This window comes from Macrotis lagotis, chromosome 8, assembly GCF_037893015.1.
Source record: "Macrotis lagotis isolate mMagLag1 chromosome 8, bilby.v1.9.chrom.fasta, whole genome shotgun sequence".
Classification (NCBI taxonomy): domain Eukaryota; kingdom Metazoa; phylum Chordata; class Mammalia; order Peramelemorphia; family Peramelidae; genus Macrotis; species Macrotis lagotis.
In genome coordinates, this window is record NC_133665.1 from 99,798,268 (window position 1) to 99,822,285 (window position 24,018).

The 24,018-nt window shown below is 37.0% G+C and overlaps 1 protein-coding gene across 4 annotated transcripts in view; it reads right to left on the reverse strand.

Annotated features, from left to right (window-relative positions):
* Positions 1-24,018, reverse strand: part of LOC141495888 (tubulin delta chain-like) — an 87,829-nt gene that overhangs the window by 9,617 nt on the left and 54,194 nt on the right. For all 4 annotated transcript variants that reach the window (XM_074197742.1, XM_074197743.1, XM_074197741.1 and 1 more), the window contains 5 exons: positions 9,812-9,953; positions 7,596-7,781; positions 6,664-6,759; positions 4,153-4,228; positions 2,003-2,141 (listed from right to left, as the gene is read on the reverse strand). In XM_074197742.1, coding sequence (XP_074053843.1) covers positions 2,003-2,141; positions 4,153-4,228; positions 6,664-6,759; positions 7,596-7,781; positions 9,812-9,953 — 639 coding nt within the window. The remainder of the gene's footprint in view (positions 1-2,002; positions 2,142-4,152; positions 4,229-6,663; positions 6,760-7,595; positions 7,782-9,811; positions 9,954-24,018) is intronic.

The window sequence follows — 24,018 nt, forward strand, 5'->3', positions numbered from 1 at the left end:
GCAAGAAAAAGATTAGATTTGGAGAATGGACCAAGAAGAGAAAACATAAGAATACCTGAAAACTACAATAAAAAAAAGAATTTTGATACAATAATACAAGAAATAATTAAAGTAGATTGTCCTAAAGAGTTAGAAGAAGAGAAAGCGGAAATAGAAAAAAAGTCACTATTATCACCTGAAAGGTATCCTAGGAGGAAAATGGACAAGAAAATCATAACTAAATTCCAAAAACCCCAGGGTAAGGAGAAAACATTAAGAGCAACAGAAAAAAAAGCAATTTAAATATGGCAGAATCACAGTTAGAATTGCCTAAGACCTAGCAGTCTTGGAACAACATATCAAAGAACAACTGTGGTTGCACCCAGAAAAGTTAAGTATAATCTTGAATTTTAAAAAAAAATGAACATTAAATGAATTGCCAGACTTTCAGGATTTTGTTGCAAAAAGACCTGAACCTCTTTACTTTTCCTAACCCTATACTTACTTGGCTACATGTTTTATTTATTGCCTCCCCTCCTTGCTACAGTAACCTCTTTGAGGACAGAGAATGGTTCAGAGGATAGGACTTGGGGTTGAATTCTGAGTCAAACCCTGGTAGTTATTTAACCTTAGGTAAATTACTTAACCTCTCTCTCAGTTCCTACATCTGTAAAATGAACTCCTCTTGAGTTTAATCTATAATCCTGTGACTCTTATTTTTTTGTGTGTCCTCAAAACCTAACAGAGATTTGCACATATTTGCTAAATTGGATTGGATTGAATTGAATAGAATTGCTGTGGAGGAAAGCTCATCATCAAAGGGCTGGCCAACAAGTGGTGATTTTTTTTTTTTAGCCAGAGAAACTCAAAAAAATCATCTACATTATGGAGAGGTTCCAATCTGTGAGACTGAATAGAATAATCCCACTGAGGAAACCATAGATCCTCAAACTATTTCTCAGAGAGGAAAAGTAGTTTGTGAATACTAATCCTCTTATTAATGACCTTTAGATTATCCACACACTTTACAATTTCAAAGTTACCTTAACCTTTACAATGTTAAGTAATTGTATTATATGCTTTGTTGTTGCTTGTTGTTATTCTTGTTACTTACCTTATAGAATTGTGAGCAAAGTATTTTATCAACTTTAAAGCACTTCATAAAAACCTAATTGTATTGAATTGAAAACTAAGGAGAAAAGGGAGCCATGAACTTGACTTGGTATTGGTTTGGCTGGGCAACCTGGTATAGTAGATCAAGATTGGGACAGCTAGGTGGTGCAGTGGATAAAGCACCGGCCCTGGAGTCAGGAGGACCTGGGTTCAAATCCGATCTCAGACACTTAATAATTACCTAGCCGTGTGGCCTTGGGCAAGCCACTTAACCCCGTTTGCCTTGCAAAAAAAACTTAAAAAAAAGATTAGATTAAGATTAACCTCAAAAGTCTTGGAGACCTGGGTTCAAGTTCTTCCTCTAATATACACTGACTATAGGATCCTGGAAAAGTTACCTAAGAATCTCATTGACTCTGGTAACTCTCTAAGAAAAGTTGGTACAGAGCAAGTGACCAGTTGCATGAGTAACTGAGCCTTCCTTATACAGTGATGAAATCACAATTCCTTCAAGGTAAGAAATAATTTTCATTATATATTACTAGGTAATTACCATTATCTAATAGAGGTTATTCACTTGCAATTAGGACCCTAAATGAGGTGCCATGGACCCTGGTGTATAAGGTATTTGACTAAGTAGCTTCATTGACTCTGAACCCTTCCCTCTGGGGCCCTGGGATCTTATCCACACTATGTTTTGGACAACAAGTGTAAAAATTTTCCCTTCTCATTAACTCCACACCTTTTTTTCCTAAGCACTGATAGCAATTAGCACCCAATACTTGGAAAAATCAACCTCAAAATATTTTTGAAGGTAAAGACCATACTTTATATTTTCCTAGAGGTCTTTCACATAATATGAAATGACTACTGAATAAAGGAAAGAGTTTTTGGTGAAGGTTTAGCTGACCTGTCCAAAGAGAGAGAGGGAAAGGGTTCCAGGAGACACAGCCATAGGCCCGCTGCAATCTCTTCATTGCAGAGCTCTGGGGCTGGATCAAGGAGCAGTGGTTACTTCGGACCACAGACAGCAATGAAGTACTATAATGCTGGAATCAGGGTGAATTAAGGACCAAAGAACATGCAAACCTCAGAGAAATTACCTCCTCCTAAGTGAGGAGGGAGAACAGGAGAGGAGGACAGCAGACCCTCACCCTTCTGTATGCCCACCTAAATCTTCCCCATCATTCCAGGCTCCACCTAAGCCTTTATTACCTTCTCTGCAAAGCCACCTTAGACAAGTCACCCTCAGTCACCTCTCTTTGTGAGGATCTCCTTAGTTTCTTGACTAGTTCTCATCTGACATTTTCCACAAGCCTCCTTTTTAGGTTAGATACCCTTTCTTGCCTTATTTTCTTGTTGAACTGTAAGCTTCTTGGGGTCAGGGATCATGATGACCCTCAAGGAGCTCAGATCCATTCCCTAACTTCTCACCCAGACTCCAAATATCACAACTTGGTTCTGGATCCTCCTCTAATTGCAGTTCTTATTATTCCCTTATAGAAGAAATCTTCTGGTCCAATCTTCAAACTCATGTTGTGTGTTGGGAAAACAAAGGCAAAAACCCTCCCTTGTGAAGGAGGTTCGGATTCTATTGGGAGAGATGATTCCTGGGCATACAACTTCCTACAAAGTAGATACAAGGTAGCCAAGGGCAGAAGGGACAGTGGAGGAAGGCAAAGCTCAAGCAGCTAAGTAAACTAGGAAAGACCTCACCAGGAAGGTGGTGCTTGAGTTGAATCTTGAAGGAAATTAGGGTTGCCAAGAGATGAGGAAAGGGCAGGGGCATAGAGGTGGCTGATAAGAGATGAAGATGGAGTGGCCAGTATGGTAAGACCATATTGAATGTGGAAGAGAAGAATAGGAAGGTAAAGTAATGCTTTAAATGATAAACAAGTTTATATTTGACCCTAAATGTAACAGGAAGCCATAGGAGTTTAGTGAACGGGGGAGGGGAGAGTGGAAGGGATTTCAGATAGATTATCTAGTCTGACCTCTTGCCTCTCTCTTCCCTCCTCCTCTGCCTCCTTTACAGGGGAGGAAACTGACCCAGGGAGAGCTGGGATAGGAAGGTATACCTCATACCTTATGGCCCTCTGTGTCCAGCCTAGTCCACAGTGATATCTCTGTCCTCTGATTGTTCATCACACTTATTTCTACCACTCTATTGACATTTAGCTTCCATTGCCTTATAATAATAATAGCTCTGGTATCATGTATACTTCCTGAGGGCAAGGATTTTTTCCTATCTTGCCATAATGCCCACTATAGAAGATGTTACTATGTAGTAACTGACTTGATCTTAGAAAGTTTAATCACCAGTTATTAGCTATGGGACTTTGGGTAATTAATTCATGCTCCCATCTGAGATTCGGTTTCTATCATCTGTTCAACAGAGTGGGGGAAGATATGTGTATGAGTTATCTCAGTAGTCTAATGTGGGTGTCAGATGAGAATAGAAGTATGGTACTTGATAACTAAAAGTAATATATTAATGTGAGTTGGGGAAGCTAGGTGATACAGTGGATAAAGAGTCATATCAGAAAGATCTGAGTTCAAATTTGTCCTCAGACATGTACTGGCTTTCTGATCCTGGGCAAATCATTTAACCCTGTTTGCCTCAGTTTCCTCCTCTATAAAATGAGTTGGAGAAGGAAACTGCAAACCACTCCCAGTACATTTGCCAAGAAAAATCCTAGATGGGGTCACAAAAAAGTCAGAGAGAGATAGCTAAGTAGGCCTCCGTGACTGGAGTCCAGATGACTGAAAAGTGACAATGAAAGCTTGGCTCTTGGGCCGGCTAGGTGGCTCAGTGGATAGAGCACCGGCCTTGGAGTCAGGAGTACCTGAGTTCAAACCTGACCTCAGACACAATAATTACCTAGCAGTGTGGCCTTGGGCAAGTGACTTAACCCCATTGCCTTGCAAAAATCTAAAAAAAAAAAAAAAAGCTTAGCTCAGTAGGTTGCTTCCTCGAAGGAAGCACCAGCATATTCAAGCTCTCTCCATTCTACTTGAAGTTTTATGTGGCTTCATCAACACTGACATAAAGAAGGATACAGGGTCCCCAGTACTTGACTCAGGAGCCAAGAAGCGAGTCACAGATGAAACCATACTGTCCCACAACACCTGGCCTCTGTTGGAAGAGAGAAAACAAAATGCGATCACACAAAATGTATGGCCCACAGCAGACGCACTGTGCATTCTCTCTATTACCGTTTCTCTTGCTGCTTTTGTCACTCATTTGGTCAGCAGTAGAAAAGTCAGGGATTCTTCTGCACTTTTTTCCCTGTGCAAAGTTTAATCCCAGGGGTAACTTCTCTTTATTCCCTCTGTTTCCAGAGACACAAAATGTTGTCCTAGTCATACTGGGGGAGCCCCAGCATGAGCAGGGTGGGGGCTGGGCTCCTTAAGCTAAGCTCCATGTGGAACCAGATTAAGTTCCACTAAATAAATCCTTACAAAAGGCCAACCATGTCAATCATGTCTTTCCATTACATTGTGCAGATTCGAGTCATTTCTTCTTGCTCTCAACTTACAGCACCTACTATTGGAAGCATCCACTGGGGTTTGGCTCATTCTAGTGGTACATGGGGACCCACCCTATTGGCTGACCACTGTCACTGACAAAATGAACCCCTTTAAGCTCTATAGTTTCTCCAATCTGTGCCAATCGAGGCACCCCAAATCCATGGTGGCTTTGGCTGGGGGCCAGCTCTTCAGGCTGCTGCACCAACTCTGCAAAGGGGGAATATGAGGCAGCATATTTTCTTCCTCAATTGGTCATCCAGTGACAACCCCCTTGGTGACAAACATGCACCTTTTGTTGAATCCCAGTTTTCCTAGCAAGACCACTCTCCCTCCCTGAACTTCAGTTTCCCCATTTGTAAAATGCTTGGGCATTATCCTTCACAGGGTGGTTTTGAGGAAAACTTAAAAGTGCTAGAGAACAGTAAGTTATATTTATTATTTTGGGGTAATCTTTTACCATCTTTTTCAAAATATAGACTCCTAGAGGCCAGTGGATTTCAAGTTTTTTTTAATATAGCAAGTGCACATGGAGAGGAACAAAGACTTAGATCTGAATTATTATATATAGAAGTTGTTACTATTAACATTCCTTCTTTTGTTATTGTTAACTCCAGCTGAAAAACCAGGGACCAGTCCAAATCTTATTGCAATAGCCTCCTAACCAGTCTTTCTGCTTCCCATTTCTCCCTTCTAATTCACCCCCCAAAGTTAATTATTCCTTAATATTAATATTCCTGAAGACACTGATATGACCATGATACTCCACTCAAAAATAGGGGTTCCATATTGCCTCTAGTGATATATACAGCCTCATCACATAGCATTTGAAGCCCTCCATGATCTTCCCACTCTTACTTCATATTATTTCATTTCAGGCATTCTCTACTCTGGCCGAATTGGCAGACTGGTTATTTGGTACTCCACCCTCCAACCACCCCTTCCATGCCTTTCCTGCCTGTGACTGTAATTGGGTCCCTCTTCCTACTTCTCAGAGTCCCTTGTTTCAAAGCACAGTCCATGTACCACCCCCTATTTATCAGCTCCTTCCTGAGACCCCCAGTTATCTCAGGGCAGCTGAGTGGTGCAAGTCAGGAGATTGGATGACAAGTCCATCCAGCCCTGGAGTGAGGAGATCCTGAGTTCAAATCTCACCTGAGACACTTCATAATTACCTAGCTGTGTGATCTCAGGTGAATCATTTAACCCCATTGCCTTGCAAACAAAACAAAATAAAAAAAAGAACTTTTAAAATTGCTAAAATTGGGGCAACTAGGTGATGCAGTGGATAGAGCTCTAGACCCAAAGTCAGAAGGATCTGAGTTCAAATCCTAACCCAGACATTTAATAATTACTTGGCTGGGTGACCTTGGATAAAGTCACTTAACCCCCCCCCATTTCCTTGCAAAAAAATTGTTAAAATCATTTTGCTAGTAATACTTTGGATTACTTCACTGTACAAATGTTGAAAACTACCTTTATTCCCATCCTCATCACAGCTAAAATAGAATTTCCTCAAGAACAGGGTGAGTCTCAGTTTTGATTTAATATTCCCAGGGTCTAGAACTAGGTCTTGCACAAAAGAAAGTGTTTAAAATGTTAACTCAATTAAATTCAATGAGAAAATTTAAGTACAGAGAGAAAAATTTCAAGGGGAAATCAAGAGACACTTCACAGGGGGAGGGTGTCCCTGAGCTAGGTCTACAAACAGGAGAAGGATCTAGCACACAGAGAGTGCAAATGTACAGAGGCAAGAGAAGGCAGCATAAGCTAGGGAGCCATGAGGAGTATATGGTGGAGAATCTATAGAAAACAGCTTTAAATGCTAAGCTGAGGACTTGGAATTGTATCTGAGGGCAAAAGAAAACCACATAAGATTTCCGAGCAGGGGCGTGACATGGTCAGACCAGCCCCTGGAAAGAGGGGCCTTGAAGAGGAAGTTCCTCACCCACCAGGTAGTCCCACCTGCTAGTTATTGAGGCAAAATCATCTTGATCAAAATATCCCTCTCCTGCTTCCAGGAGGGAAACCCTCCTTCCTTACCTGGTGCTGGTTTGAGCCACGTGCAGGAACTTCATGGTTGGTGCAGGGCAGACAGCCCGCAACAGCTCCCAGGGCTCTACTCCTATGCTCAGCCCACTGCAGGATGTGACAGAGACTCAGTCAGTAGAGTCTCCAGGGCTCCCTAAGACCTCTTGTGTCCTCCAAAAACATAGCAAGGTTATGCAACTCCCCAAAGGTGGCAGCACCTTAAGATCCCTGATTCAAGACTCAGGACAATGCCTTCTCAATGGAGCTCAGGGGAAGTTCAAGGCATGATGTCTTGGGACTTCTTTTTGTAAAGACATCAGTGCTTAGACATGAAAATATTTTAGAAGTCTTGAGATGCCATAGAATAGACAGAGAACTACTCTTGAAGTCAGCAAAACTAGGGTTCAGGTACAGCCTCTAATGCAAATTACCTGGTTGACTGCATCCAAATCATTACAGCTGTCATTGTTCCAATCTTAAAACTTGCTGATCATCAATGAAGCAATAAACATTTCCTAAATATCTATTATTTTTCTACTGAATAACTGCCCTGGGAGGTAACATGGCAAAGTGGACAGTGAGCTGGTCTTAGAGACAGGGATGAATTAATAAATTAAACAAATTAAATGCAAAATTAAATTAAATGCAAAACACAATGCTTTGCCAAGGATACCAACAGAAAAGAAATCCTCATCTAAAGAAACTCCCATTCTTATTGAGGGGACAGACATCTAAAAGCTTCAGATGAAAGTCACTGGAACAGTATGGTGCCTCTGATGATGACTGCTCTGGGAAGGCAGCACCTAAGGGAGATGCAGAAGTGCTTGGACTCTCATTCAATCCCAAGGTTCCTCCCCATAAAAATGAAAAAGAACAAGACAACTTCAAGGTGAAGGGGAAGAGCGGGGGAGAAGAGGGAGCAGATGAGAATGGAGATCTTTCACCTGGCTGTCTGGAAATTGCTGACAGGGCACAAGAGTCCAGCTACACAGTCTGCGATGTAGGTGTTCATGCTGGACAGGGACACTTGGGAGAGCACCCTAGAATCCTGGAGATTCTTTTTCCCCTGGCTGGCTATTGTTCTCCTCAAGACATCATCATTGTGGAACAGGAAGACACCATCAGTGTACCTACAAAAACATGACAAGTCCAGTCAGCCCTGGAACGTGAAGCAAAGCCTAGAAATCCCCATGGGGCTTCTCTCAGGACAAGTCCCTCCTGTTCATAGTGGCTTAGATTTACAGTTGGAAAGTTATGAAGGGATCATTGTCTAACTCCTTCATTTTAAAGATGAGGAACCCAAGACCCGGAGAAATTAAATGACTTAACCCAGCTAATAGACAGTGTCCTCTTTCACAGAACAATAACCTTAAACAACTGGCACTGAAAAAGTCTATGGAGCCAATTTTTCAATGGAAGGCAGGAAACAGGTGTTTACAAAGCACATTTATAGAGGTCCAGGATTTTTATGCTTAAAAAGTGCTTAGCACAGTACTTTACAAAGATTATGCTATTTGACCATCACAATAGCCCTGAGTGGTAGATGCTATAATTATCCTCAGTTTACATTTGAGGATCCTGAGCCTGAGAGTAATCAAATGATTCGTCTGAGGTCACACAAAGCTGGTAAGGATCTGCAGATTTGGGCTCAGGTCTTCCTGACTCCAAGCCCAGCTCTCCAGTCACTGTACTATCTGGCTGCCTCTCATGGAAAAGGGCATGATGGACACAAACAAGTTGCAGCACATTCCAAACAAGGACTTATGATGGAAAAAGAATAGAGGATGGGGGAGGCTAAGTGGCGTAGTGGATAAAGCACCGGCCTTGGAGTCAGGAGTACCTGGATTCAAATCCGGTCTCAGACACTTAATAATTACCTAGCTGTGTGGCCTTGGGCAAGCCACTTAACCCCATTTGCCTTGCAAAAACCTAAAAAAAAAAAAAGAATAGAGGATGAAGCTAAAAACAGATATGCAAAAAAAGATGTGTTGATAAAATGACTAGAGCAGGTGATAACAGATAACGTTCCACTAGGACTCCTGTAATGTCAAGGGGATTGAGGAAGGTTCCTGGAAGGTTGGATGAATGCTTGTAGAAGAACAAAGATCTAAATCCTTGGCCTATATAAACTTGTATTAGTAATGCCCTCTTGGATCTGCTCCTTTACACCTACCCCTCATCACTCTAAGGCTGCCAGGAACTTCCTAATTGCCAATCCTATGGCCTTTCTTTCAGAGCTCATCTGTCATGACTTCTCTGCAGTTTTTAATACTAGTGAGTACACCCTTCTACTGAAGAAGATACCAACACTCTGTAGGTCCTTCTACTTCTCTAATTCCTGTTGCTTCCATTGATTCCTCATTCTCATGCTTAGCCCTAAATGTGGATTTGTCCCTCGGGCCTATAATTGGCCATCTTTTCTGCTCTAAGATCTCTCCACCTTTATTGATCCCCATCTCTAGTTTAATGACTCATCAGTCTCTTTCTCTCTCATTGACTCTCTGTAGTCCTGATTGGATATCTAAGTTCCAGTCAGACTTCTCTAACCCATTGTAGCCACCCCAACAGATGTCCTCTTAGCAATTCAAATGCAGCAAGTCCAAAGTGGAACTTTGAATCTTGACCACTAAACCTGCTCCTTCTGATTTTTACTATTTCTACCTCCAATACAACCATTCCCACTGCTTCCCTGTTTAGGCCTAAAGTAGACCAGGTTAGCAAGTTCAAAGTTTAGTATGTAATAAACCTTCTTAAATCATGAAATACAATTAAAAACAACTTTATAAATTAAAAACACACTCTAAAGGATATGAAATTTCACTCCAAATGATTATAATCACCATCATCAATTTCACTGGCATTTTATATTTTAAATGTTCATAATTAATATTTATAATTATTCTTAGTCCTAACTCTTGTGACCAAATATCAGTATAGCTTTTTCTATTTTCCAGCTGGAGAAACTGAAGCATAAGAAGACAGAAGTGATTTACTTATAGTCATCAATTTATCCACACTAGATCTGAGGCTAAAATTCAATAGTATTCCCCTTCCGAAGTCCTTGGATAAAAAGCTTTGGAACTAACAAAACTGTATCATTGCTTCACCCCATTTGAGATTTTCCTTAAACTCCATTTCTTCATATGCTTAATGAGTTTACCTCTGAAGCCAAGAAAGGCACAAGAGAACGTTGTAATGTTGAAGAGGGCACTCGCCAGTCTGGTAAGGGGCCACCGTTACAGATAGAATTTGTCCTAAGGGATACTCATCTCTGATTTCCTCACAGAGATGAGAGCCAAGACCTAAGTAGAAAAACAAATCCAGATAGCAACAAATTACACAATTAGAGAAAAATGAGAAGGTAATTTTGTGAACTTTAGTCTCTGTACATCCACCTCTATTGACATATGAATACTGTCAAAATGATATCATAAGGAACTGGCCATTGATAGTTCAGACCTTATGGGCACATGCAATATGCTCAGCTTGATGAAATCCCCAGCATGGGCTTTGGAGCATGGTACAGGTAATCCATGATCTTCTGGTCTGTGTGGAAAAAGTTTATTTTTTAAAAATGTTTTTATCAAATTTATTTATTTTCAACTACATATAGTTTTCAACAATAATTTTTTTGTGTAATTTTGTGTTCTACATTTTTCTTTCTCCCTCCCTTTCCTCCCCCCTCCCCTTGACAGAGAGCAATCTAATATAGGTTATACATGTATAACTATGTTAAACACAGTTTCATATTAATCATGTTGTGAAAAACAATAACGTTTGTCCTTCATTCTCAAAAAAGACCATGACATCAGGGAAGTAATACCATGACATGCACATGAATTGGATTTGTGTGAATTGGATTTGAGCTGTGTAAAGTCACCAACCTCACTTTCTCCTCTGGAGCCACCTGATCAGATATGAATCAGGATGCTGGGGTTCTGGGTGTGAGGCAATCAGGGGTAAGTGTCTTGTCCAAGGTCAAACAGAAAGTATCTGAGGTCAAATTTGAACCTAAGTCCTCCTGAGCTAGTGCTTGCCACACTGCACCATCTAACTGCCCTTGTTGTGAAAGAAGAATTGGATCAAAAGGGGGGAAAACTATAAAAGGGGGGAAAACATAAAACAAATTTTAAAAATTGAAAAATAGTCATCTTTGGTCTGCATTCAGACTCCATATTTCCTTCTCTGGATGTGGATGGTGTTTTCCATCACAAGTCCTTTAGAATTGTCTTTGGCTACTGTACTAATGAGAAGAACAAGTTCATCATAGTGGATCAGTGTTCTTCTGGTTCTGCTCACTTCACTCAACATCAAGCAGGTCTTTCCAGGTTTTTCTGAAGTTCAACCCCTCATGATTTCTTATAGAATAGTATCCATACCACAATTTGTTCAGTCATTCCCTTATTGATGGGTATCTCTTCAATTTCCAATTCTTTGCCACTATGAAAAGAGCAGCTATAATTATTTTTGTATGTGTAGGTTTTTTACCCTTTTTAATGATCATATGTATACATAAATATATGTATACATTTCACCTATGTATATACTCAGTAGTGGTATTACTGGATTAAATGATATGCACAGTTTTATTGTCCTTTGGGCATAGTTCCAAATTGCTCTCCAGGATGATTGGATCAGTTCACAACTCCAATAACAATGTAATACTGTTCCAGTTTTCCCTCATCTCCTCCAACATTGATCATTTTCCTGGAAATTTTTTTAAATTAGATTCCGAGTCAGAAGTGAATATGCTGACAGTTCCTATCTGATTGTATTTAAGTGAGGAGGATGAAAAGTGGCCTTTGTCCTCCACCTGGTTTGATATGAAGCTATAAATGCATGACCTTATTGTTTATGTCCCTTTAGTTTCCATTCTTTACTGCATTAGATGAGAGTAGAAATTTGACAGTCTTGCTATAACCTTGTGAGCATTAAAAGGCCAGGAAATACTAAGTGTTTCCATGCTAGAAATCCATCCTGGAGTTTGTAGCCAGCTAAGCCTGGTGAGTAATCAAGTCCCAAATGAATTTCTTTACACAGCCCAGTACTGGATTCACACACAGGAACAATGATTTCTTCAAGGAGAAATTTGGCAATGCCACATTGGGAAATGAGCTTAGAAGTTTGAGATTACTCTCCCCAGGGATGGAGGTTGTAAAGGGGAGACTATGCCCCTGGTGTGTTGGGGACAAGGATAGGAGAGGGCATTTATACTTCTGTTCTTAATATATCTTCTCAGTAAATATTCCTTTTTAAAAACTAATGTTAATTGGTTAAATGATTCTGAGATGCTTAAACATTAGGTCAATGAATTAAGGGACATGCTAACTCTAATAGATGATTGACTTGGGACTTCTCATTCATACTCTTTCCTTTTATTGGTTTTCCCAGAATGAAAGATTAGGGAGTTTAGTAAAACAAACAAATGGAATGTTAAAGGGTCTTAGTCCAAGGGCAGGAGTTGTTAAGGAGAGGAATATGATGAGACAGTTTTTTTTAATTCCCTGAGAAAGGAAGGAAGGAGCATGGTTTGGGGATCAGTCTACTTAGTCCAGTGGAAATCTTTTAATTGTGTGGACTTCAAAAGAGGAAAGGTTACTGAGTTAAGGTGGTATAAAGAAGAGAATCTGGAAGTGCCAGTTGGATCAAGAGTTGCCCTGGCTTCCCTTCTAGGATCATGTGAGAGGATACATGCAGAGAGGGTACTCCAGGATGCAGGGTCATCAACATGGAAGCAGTGCTCTGGGAAGGCTAATAGAAAAAAAGAATGTGAGAGATGTTCAAGACAAACCTTGGAACAGGAATTCCAAAGGACACAATGGAAGGGGTTTGTGTAGTTGCATTAGGACATGGGTGGAGGGGAATGGATAGTTTTATCATAAATGGCTGCTGTGATTATAGGGAGAGAAAGAGAGTTGTTAAAAAGATGATCTCTGCAGTTGAATTTGAATGGCTTAATCTGACCTCTGTATAAATACACATTTCAGCAATGATTTTTTTAAAGTAGGTATCCATTCCAGAATCCCACAGACCAGAACACCTATGTTTATACTCAAGAAACGCAATATTTAAACAATGATTAGATCAAAGCTCTACTCTGAATAAAAATGAATAAACAAACTTTTTAATGTAGGTATGCATATCAAATTACCATCTCAGGGGGTAGGAGAGAGATGAGATAGGGAGAGATTTTGAAATTCAGAATTTTAAAAAATATATGTTAAAAATTGTCTTTATATGTAATTGGGAAAAATAATATTTTTAAAAAATTTAATATAAGTATGATTCCTATGACTTCAAAGAGTGAAAGAGCTAATAAAAATTGATTTACCTTTCTATAGTAGTCTAAGATTTTGCCAAGTGCTTTACATGATCCTATTTGGTTCTCACGATAATCCTTTCAGAGGTAATGTAAACATTATTATTTTTATTTTAGAGATATGTTAATAGAGAATATTAAAGTATTAGGGACATTAAGTCCCTAAGGTCACTTAGTATATAAAGGACAGAATGAGAACTTAAACCCAGATCTTTTGACTCCATATTCAGAGCTTTTCTCAATATATATAATGCTGCTTCCAAAAAAATGAATGGTTGTCATTATTGAAAATGGACAGGTAAATCAGAGAGGAATCATGCTGACGAATTTCAGATGTACATCTTTACTGATAATAGAAGGTTACAGATAGAGGAAACAGAAGCACTCCAAATGGAGCATGAGAGCATGGAAAGAGGTCTAGGACTTTTTTTGGGACAGAAAGCAATTATAGATAAGCTTCTCTGTAAATGTAGCTAGAGTGTCAGAAAAAAAAAAAAGGCTTCAAGAGCCTTGATATACAGTGAAGCTACTTAAGAGTTTTAAAGCACTAACATAGCCCCAAGAAAGGTTCAGAGTAAGTTAGAAAATCATGTTATAATCTATATAATTACAATGACTAAGCATGGCCCTGAAGACATGAGGAAATGCACTTCCCTCCCTTTGCAGAAGTGGGAGACTATTGGTGTGACGTACTGCATATAATGTCAAGCTGGCTTGGTGTAGGGATTAGTTTTACTGAAGTGTTTTTTTTTTCTTCCTATCTTTTTATTCTTAGTTACAAGAGATGTCATTGTTGGGAAAGGGCATGATATTTCCAGAAAAAAAAAGTAGTAATGAAAAAAATCAGTAAAATTTACAAATATTTTTTTAAAAAGGAAGAAATTAGTGTTACTAACAAGAATTGGATTATACAGTGATTGATATAAACAGGGTATCAGTTATCTTGCTCCATGACAGGCTATCTCCAATTCTTTTTCAAAAAAATTTTTTCTTATTAATATTTTACTTTTCCAATTACAATTATGAAAAGTGTTTCAGTATTCATCCACATATTTATAAATTACATAATTTTCTTCCACCCTTCCCTTCCCATTGACCTTCTCTCAGTGGCAAACAATTTAATGAACATTGTACATATACATTTGTGTTTAACATGTTTACATATTAGTTATATTCTCTATGAGGAATTTAGGTCTAAGGAAAAAGAAAGAAAACCAATGGGAAAGGAAGGAAAAAGTATAAATTTTTTAAAAAGTGAACATAGTGTTCATTCAAATTCTGTAAATTTGTTTATGTTTTGCTTTGTTTTGTTTTTCTTCCTCTGGATGGGGATAATGTTGTCCATAGCAGGTCTACTAGGGTTGTCCTTAGCTCTCTGAATTGCTAAAAGAAGCTGCTTCCATCAAGGTTGATCAACTCATAATGTTGTAGGTAATGTGTACAATGTTCTTTTGGTTCTGCTACCTTCACTCAGCTTCAGTTCCTGTAATTCATTCCATGCTTCCCTAGAGTCTGACCATTTATGGTTTCTTATAGAACAATAATATTCCATTGTATTCATGTACTTGTTCAGCCATTCCCCAATTGATGGGCATCCCCTTCATTTCCAATTCTTTACCACTACAAAAAGGACTGCTATGAATATTTTGGAACATGTGGGACTTTTCCCATTTTTTATGATTTCTTCTAGATATGGGCAATTGGTATTTCTGGAGTAAAGAGTATGATCAGTTTTATTGTTTTTTGGGCATAGTTCTATATTGCTTTGCAGATTGGATGGATTAGTTCACAACTCTATCATCAATGCATTAATGTCCCATTCCTCCAACAACCTCTCCAACACTGATACTTTTCCCTTTTTGTCATCTTAGCCAATCTGATAGATATAAGGTGGTACTTAATAATTGTTCGAATTTGTATTTCTCTAATAAGTAATGATTTGGAGCATATTTTCATATGATTATATAGTTTTAATTTCTTCATTTGAAAGTTGCCTTTTCATATCCTTTGACCATTTTTCAATTAGGGAATGACTTGTAACCTTATAAATTTGATGTAATTCTCTATTTTATTCTATATAATTCTATATTTTAGAAATGAGGTCTTTATCAGAACCCCTAGATATGAAAATTGTTTTCCTAGCTTTGTTTTCCTTCTAATCTTGGCAGTATTGGTTTTATTAGTGCAAAACCTTTTAAATTCTAGATAATCCATTTTGTAATTTACAACATACTCTATTTCTTGTTTGCTCACAAATTTCTCCCTTCTCCATTGATCTGAAAAATAGAGTATTTCTTGATCTGTTCATTTGTCTATGATATCACCCTTTATGTCTAAATCCTGTATCCATTTTTTATCATATTTTGGGTGTGAGATATGGGACTATACCTAATTTTTGCCATACTATTTTGCAGTTTTCCCAACAATTTTTATCAAATAGTGTCTAATGTCTTTGGGTTTGTCAAGCAATAGATTATTGTACTCATTTATTACTTTTTCTTTTGTACCCATCTTAATCTACTAGTCCATTACTCTATTTCTTAATCAGTATCAGGCAGTTTTGATGACTGTCACTTTATAGCATAGTTTTAAATCTGGTGGAGCAAGGTCACCTTTACATTTTTTTATCAGTTCCCTTGCTATTCTTGACCTTTTTTTGCTCCAAATGAATTTTGTTACTATTTTTCTAGCTCAATAAAACAGTTATTTGGTAGTTTAACTGATATGGCACTGATTAAATAATTTAAGTTGGGTAGAATTGTCATTTTTATTATATTAGCTCAACCTAACCATGAGCAGTTGAAATTTTTCCTGTTGTTTAGATCTGAACCTTATTTGCGTGAAAAGTGTTTTGAAATTGGGTTCACCCAATTTCTGGGTTTATCTTGGAAGGTAGATTCCAAAGTATTTTATGTTATTTGCAATATTTTAAATGGAATTTCTATTTCTATCTCTTGCCCTTGTGTTCTGTTGTTCATATATTAGAAATACTGATGATTTATGTAGCCTTATTTTATATTCTACTACTTTGCTGAATTTGTTAATTGTTTCAAATAATTTTTCAAATGATTTTCTAGGGTTCTCTAAGTATACCAACATATCCTCTGTGAAGAATGAAAGTTTTGCTTCCTCATTGCCAATTCTAATTACTTCAATTTCCTTTTCTTCCTCTTATTGCTAAAGCTAATATTTCTAATACTGTGTTGAATAGAAATCATGATAATGGGCATCCTTGTTTCACCTCTGATCTTACTGGAAATGCTCCTAGTTTATCCCCATTAGATAGAATATTTGTTGATGGTTTTAGATAGATACTGGTTATTATTTTAAGGAAAACTCCTTTTATTCCTATAACTAGAGTGTTCATAATAGGAATGGATCTTCCATCTGTCAAAGGCTTTTTCAGCATCTTTTAAGATAATCTTATGGGGGGTGGCTAGGTGGTGTAGTGGATAAAGCACTGGCCCTGGAGTCAGGAGTACCTGGGTTCAAATGCGTTCTCAGACACTTAATAATTACCTAGCTGTGTGGCCTTGGGCAAGTCGCTTAACCCCATTTGCCTTGCAAAAAACCTAAAAAAAAAAGATAATCTTATGATTTCTGTTGGTTTTGTTATTGATATGTTCAATTATATTGAATGTTTTCCTATATTGAACCATTCCTGCCTTCCAGGTATAAATCTTACCTGATCATAGTAATTTTGCTAGAATAATTTGCTGTAATCTCTTTGCTGAAATTTTGTTTAAGCTTTTTCATCAATATTCATTAGAGAGATTGATTCATAATTTTCTTTGTCTGTTTTGACTCTTGCTGGTTTAGGTATTAGTACCATATTGGTGTCATAAATGGATTTTGGCAGAACTCCTATTTTTAAAAATAGTTTGTGTAGAATTAGAATTAATTGTTCCTTAAATATTTGTAGAATTCACTTGTAAATCCATCTAGACCTGGAGACTTTTTCTTAGAGAGTTTAATTGATGTTTCTACAATATCTTTTTCTGAATTTTGTTTCCTCTTCTGTTAATCTGGGTAGTTTGTATTTTTATAAATATTCATCCATTTCATTCAGGTTATCAAATTTATTGGCATACAGTTGGTAAAATAGCTCTGAATTATCTCTTATTATTTTTTTGAATTTTACAATATTCCCCCAATCTTGCTTCCTTCCCCCACCCCCCATAGAAGGCAGTCTGATAGTCTTTACATTGTTTCCATGCTATACTTTGAGCAAAATTGAATTTGATGAGAGAGAAATCATATCCTTTTTTTGTTTTTCTTTTTAATTATAAAGATTTTATTTATTTTGTTTTACAATTTTTTCCCTAAACTTACTTCCCTCCCCCCACCCCCCACAGAATGCAATTTGCCAGTCTTTACATTGTTTCCATGGTATACATTGATCCAAATTGAATGTGATGAAAGTGAAATCATATCCTTAAGGAATAAACAAAGTATAAGAGATAGCAAGATCAGACAATAAGATATCAGGTTTTTTTTTTTTTTCTAAATTAAAGGTAATAGTCCTTGGTCTTTGTTCCAACTCCACAGTTCTTTCTCTGGATACAAATGGTATTCTCTATTGCAGACAGCCCCAAATTGTCCCTGATTGTTGCACTGATGGAATGAGCTAGTCCATCAAGGTTGATAATTGCCACTATGTTGCTGTTAGAGTGTACAATGTTTATCTGGTTCTGCTCATCTCACTCATCATCAATTCATGCAAATCCCTCCAGGCTTCCCTTCCCATCCCTCCTGGTTTCAATAGTGTTCCATGAAATACATAAACCACAGTTTGCTAATCCATTCCCCAATTGAAGGACATTTACTTGATTTCTAATTCTTTGCCACCACAAACAGGGCTGCTATGAATATTTTTGAACAAGTGATGTTTTTACCCTTTGAGAAATCATATCCTTAAGGAAAAAATAAAATATAAGAGATAGCAAAATTATATAATAAGATATCTTTTTAAAATTAATGGTATAGTCTTTGGTCTTTGTTTAAACTCTACAATTTTTTCTTTGGATACAGATGGTATTCTCTATTGCAGATACCCTAAAATTGTCCCTGATTGTTGCACTGATGAAAAGAGTAAGTCCATTAAGGTTGATCATCCCCCTCCATGTCACTGTTAGGGTGTACAGTATTCTTCTGGTTCTGCTCATCTCTCTCAACATCAATTCATGCAAGTCATTCCAGGCTTCTCTGAAATTCCATCCCTCCTGATTTCTAATAGAACAATAGTGCTCCATAACATACATATACCACAATTTACTCTGTCATTCCTCAATTGATGAATATCCCCTCAATTTTCAATTCTTTGCCACCACAAATAGAGCTGCTATGAATATTTTTGAACAAGTTATGTTTTTACCCTTTTTTAAATAATCTCTTTAGGCTGGATCAAAAAGTATGCACATTGCTGTTGCCCTTTGGGTGCAGTTCCAAATTGCTCTCCAGAAAGGTTGGATGAATTCACTGCTCCACCAACAATGTAATAGTGTCCTAGATTTCCCACATTCCTTCCAACACTGATCATTGTCCTTTCTGGTCATATTGACCAGTCTGAGAGGTATGAGATTGTACCTCAGAGATGATTTAATTTACATTTTTCTAACCAGTAATGATTTAGAGCAATTTTTCATATGACTATGGATCGCTTTGATTTCCTCATCTGTAAATTGCCTTTATATATACTTTGACCATATGTCAATTGAGAAATGACTTTTTCTATAATTTTGACTCTATATATTCTCTATATATTTTAGAAATGAGTCCTTTGACAGAAATACTAGTTGTAAAAATTGTTTCCCAATTTAATACATTTTTTTGATCTTGGTTACAGTGGTTTTGTTTGTGCAAAAGCTTTTTAATTTAATGTAATCAAAATGATCTAGTTTGTTTTTAAGGATGTTCTTCATCTCTTCTTTGGTCATAAACTGCTTCCTTTCCCATAGATCTGATAGGAAACTACCAACTTATCTTTTTAATTTCCTCCTCATTGGTAGTAAGTTCACTGTTTTCATTTTTGATAATGAGAAATGGGTATTTTTTTAAAGATTAACCAAAGGTTTATCTATTTTTTTTTGGTTTTTTCATAAAACTAATTCTTACTTTCATTTATCAGATCAATGTTTTCTTGCTTTCAATTTTATTAATCTTTCCTTTGATTTTCATAATTTGTAATTTGGTATTTAATTGGAGATCTTTGTTCTTTTTCTACTGTTTTTAGTCACATACTAATTTATTGATCTCTTTCTCTACTTTATTCATGTAAACATTTAGAGACATAAAATTTCCCCTAAAAACTGCTTTGGCTGCACCCTATAATTTGGGTATAATGTCTCACTGCTATCATTTTCTTAGTTGAAAGGACTGATTATTTCTATGATTTATTCATTCTTTAAAATTTATTATTTCATTTATTTAGTTTCCAATTAATTTTGTTTTATATTCCCATGACCCTTTATTACATGTAATTTTTATTATATCATGATCTGAAAAGTATACATTTATTATGTCTGCCTTTCCACATTTGAATGTAGAGTTTTTAATGCCCTAATACACAGTCAATTTCGGTATAAGTGCCATGTACTGCAGAGAAAAAGGTATATTCTGTTCTATCCCCCATTCAGTTTTCTCCAGAAGTTTATCATATCTAAATTTTCTAAGATTTTATTCATCTTCTTAACTTTCTTCTTATTTATTTTGTGATCAGATTTATCTAGTTCTGAGAGAGAAAGAGAGAGAGAGAGAGAGAGAGAGAGAGAGAGAGAGAGATTGCGACCACCCACTATTACAGTTTTGCTGTCTATGTCTCCTTATAATTCATTCAGCTTCTCCTCTAAGAATTTGAATGCTACACCACTAGGAGTATATATGTTTAATACTGATAACATTTCAAGGCCTGTGGTGCTTTTAAAGAAGATGTAGTTTCCTTCCTTATCCTTTTAATGAGACTGATTTTTGCTTTTGCTTTATCTGAGATGAGGATCACTACTCCTGATTCTTTTATTTCAGCTGAAGCATAATATATTTTGCTCCAGTCTTTTACCTTTATCCTGTGTGTAACTTTATGCTTCAGATGTGTTTCTTGTAAATAGTATATTGCAGGATTCTGGTTTTTTTAATCCATTCTGCTATTCACTTCTATTTTATGGGAGAGTTCAACTCATTCACATTTACAGTTAAGAAGACTAATTCTGTATTTCCCTCTATGCTCTCTTTTCCTGTTTGTACTTTTTCCTTTCCTCTTATTCCTCCTCAGCAATGTTTTGATCTCTTTCCTCTTCAACCTTTCTTTTAAATTTGTACTTTAAGTGTTCTTTCAGTTATACCTTTATCTCCTTTTTTATCAGTCTCTGCTTTTTCTTTCCCTTTCTCCCCCCCCCCCACTTCCCTCTAAGGTAGGATATATTTTTAAAAACCCAATTGGGAATGTGTATTATTCCATCTCTAGGCCAAATCTATTGGGTAGGATTTACTGAGCATTCACACCATCCCTTCTTTCCCTCTCAAAATAAGTCTTTGTGCCTCTTCACCTGGTGCTATTTTTTCACTAATGCCTAGTCTTATCCTAGTATAGTCCTTTTTACATTTTTTATTGTTTTAACCATATCTTGAACTTACCCTCCCCTTTATCAAAATATACTCCTTTTATCTAACCTGATAAAAGTGCTATTCTAAAGTTGATTGATTGATAAACAACAATGCCTTATAGTCACAAAAGTACCCTCCCCTCTTCTTATTAGAAATACACTTTGCATGAACTGATGCTGTGCAAGATGAGCAGAACAAGAAGAACACTGTATACCCTAACAGCAACATGGGAGCAATGATCAACTTTAATGGACTTGCTTATTCCAAGAGTGCAACAATCAGGCACAATCTTGGGGTATCTGTGATGGAGAATACAATCTGTATCCAGAGAAAGAATTGTGGAGTTTGAACAAAGACCAAAGACTATTACCTTTAATTTAAAAACAAAACATTATCTTATAATGTAACTTTGCTATCTCTAATATTTAATTTTTTCCTTAAGGATATGATTTCTCTCTCATCACATTCAACTTAGATCATTTTATACTGTGGAAACAATGTAAAGACTAATAGACTGCCTTCTGTGGGGGGGTGGGGGAGGGAAGCAAGATTAGGGGAAAATGGTAAAATTCAAAGTAAATAAATAAATTAAATTTAAAAAAAAGAAATAAATACACTTCTCAAGAATCATGAATAACATCAAATTATAATCCTTTATATCTTACCACCTTTTCAAGTACTCTCCATGGACATACACTTTCATAAGCCAAAGCATCATGCAAACCAAATCATTTCATGAACCATTTATACTCCTCCACCCAGCATATTCCCTCCAATTTTAGCCAAAGTATCAAGCAAAGCAAAATCTCTTCATGATGTTTTTATGTCTAGTTTCTTTAAGTATATCTTTCCCTCCATCTCTATAGTACTATAACCATAACCCTACAAGTCCTCTCCAACCAAAGTATCAACTATACTTTCTCCTACTGTCCCTTTAGCACCCCAACCATAGTACTAAAACCCTCATTAACTAAAGTATAGATTAAGGCAAGATCACTTCCCAATCTCTTTATGTTCATCCCTTCTAAATATATTCCCACCCTCTGCCCCTGTGGTACTACAAAATTCTAGGTATCTAGTAAAGTCACTTCTGATTTAATTAAATATATAACCTCTAAGTATTCTAAGTGCTAGGATACCCCAAAGGTCTCTCTTAAGAACTTTTGAACTGATTAAAAGCATGGGAGAACTGGCACAGGACTGCCCCACATAAGATACCCTCATCAGAAAAAATGTTGAACTCTATGAGCATGACAGAATTAAAGTAGCTCAAAGGAAATGTAAGATACATAAGTTTAGAGTAAGCCTCCCAGGTATTCACCTGGACTATTTATGCCCCACCTGTGGTAGAGCATTCTGAGCTCTTATTGGTCTGATCAGTCACAGTCAGACCCAATGTAATTTGTCTCAAACATAATGATGTCATTTTGTTCTTTAATAACTAGAGACAAAGACAAGGACCAACAATATCCATTATCCTCCAAGTCAGGACTGTCCAAAAGGAGGCTTAGGGCCACATGCAGCTCACAGAGCAATTTTTTTGCAGGTGTCTGTGGGCTCACTAAATGCTTTAGTAAATTAAGTGGCTACTACAAAGCTCTCACTAAAATGAAAAATCAAAATATATTGTCTATTGTTTTAGTAAAAACTTTTAAAAGTAAGGTTGGACAGCCCTGCTTTAAGTACAGTCTCTTAAACTACATTCAACCTAAGAGAAATACAATTCTCAAGAATTATAAGTGTTATCTTCCCTTGCAGGGATTTAATTTAATGTTCTAATTTGTTCCTCCCCCTTCTGTTTACCTTTGTTATGTATCTATTGAGTCATGTATTTGAAGATCAAATTCTCTCTTCTGGTCTTTTTATCAGAAAATTTTGGAAGTCTTCTATTTCATTGATCTTTTCCTCTGACAGAATATGCTAAATTTTGCAGGGTAGTAAATTCTTGGCTGTATCCCATGTTCTTTTACCCACCTATCCTTTAATGCTGAAGCTTGATAAAGCCTGTGTAATGCTGATTGTGTTTCCTTTGTATTTAAATTTTTTTCTGCTCTGCTCCTTGGAGTTTTTATCCTGGGATCTCTGTCTGAGGTGTTCTTTGTATTCTATTTTGTCTTCTTGATCTAGTGTATGGGATGGTTTTCTCTGATAATTTCCAGAAAGATATTTTCCAGGCTCTATTTTTCATCTAGGCTTTCTGATAGACCAATAGTTCATAAATTATCTCTTCTAGATCTATTTTCCAGGTCATTTATTTTTTTTCCTATAAAGTTCTTTATGTTTTCATCAATTTTTTCAGCCTTATGATTTTGTTTGATGGAATCTTAGTGTCTTACAGATTCATTAGTTTTTATTTGTCCAGTTCTAATTTTTAGCATTTTATTTTCTTCAGTTAAGTTTTTTTTCTCCTATTCTAGTTGGTTAATTTTATTTTTTGCTGAGTTGCATTCCTTTTCCATTTGTTCAATTTGAGTTTTAGTTGAGTTTCATTCCTTTTTCCATTTGGTTTATTTTAATTCTTAAAGAGTTACATTCTTTTTCCAGCTGGTTATTTTTACTTTTGAAGGAATTAATTTCTTGGGTCAATTTTTCATACTTTTCCTGCATGGCTCTCATTTCTTTTTTCTGTTTTTCTTTCTTCCTCTCTTCTTTGGTTTTTAAATTCCTTTTTAAGCTCTCCTATGAGGTTGTAGATTTGAGTCCAATTCATAGATTCCTTTGAAATTTCCAAAGTAGATATTCTGTCACTGCTTTCTTCTTTTGAGGTAGCATTTTTATCATCTCTATCTGTATAGAAGCTTTCTATGGTGAACACTCTTTTAGGCTTTTTTGCTCATTTTGTTTGTTGAGCTGGGCTCCTGGGGTATAGGGAGTATAGTCCTGAGCTTTTTATGCTGGGACTGGGGTTTGATCCCTGGTTTGTTGTAGGCCAAGATATTGCCTGTGCAGCCCAAGCATTGCCTTTGCAGAGCTTTGTTTCCTCTATTTTTTTGTCAAGAGTCTGGACATATTGTGATTTGATCCCAATCCAGTCCTGTCTTTTGCCCCAGTGTTATTAGGGCAAAACTTTATCAGACTTTATCTGGGGATAGGACCCTCCCTGCTGGTCTGTTGTCTAGATGCTGGGACCTGGACTGCACTGTGGCTAAAAGTCTCTCTTTGGCTTTCCTGCTGTCCCACCTAGCTGGGCTTTACTTCCCCTTTCCCTGCTGAAGAGACTCCTTCACTGAAGATCCTCCTCAATGTCTACAATTTAAAACTTGTTTCAATCTTTTTTCGTGGGTTCTGTAGTTTTAATGTTTGTGCAGAGGCTTCATTTAACACTGTGTGTGTGTAGGGAAAAGCTCCAGGAGCATGCTCACTTCATGCTGCCATCTTGGCTCTACCCCAGAAGTCCAGTCTCCAGTTCTTGTCAAACATCTTTCTGATGATCCCTTTAGTGCCTTCTT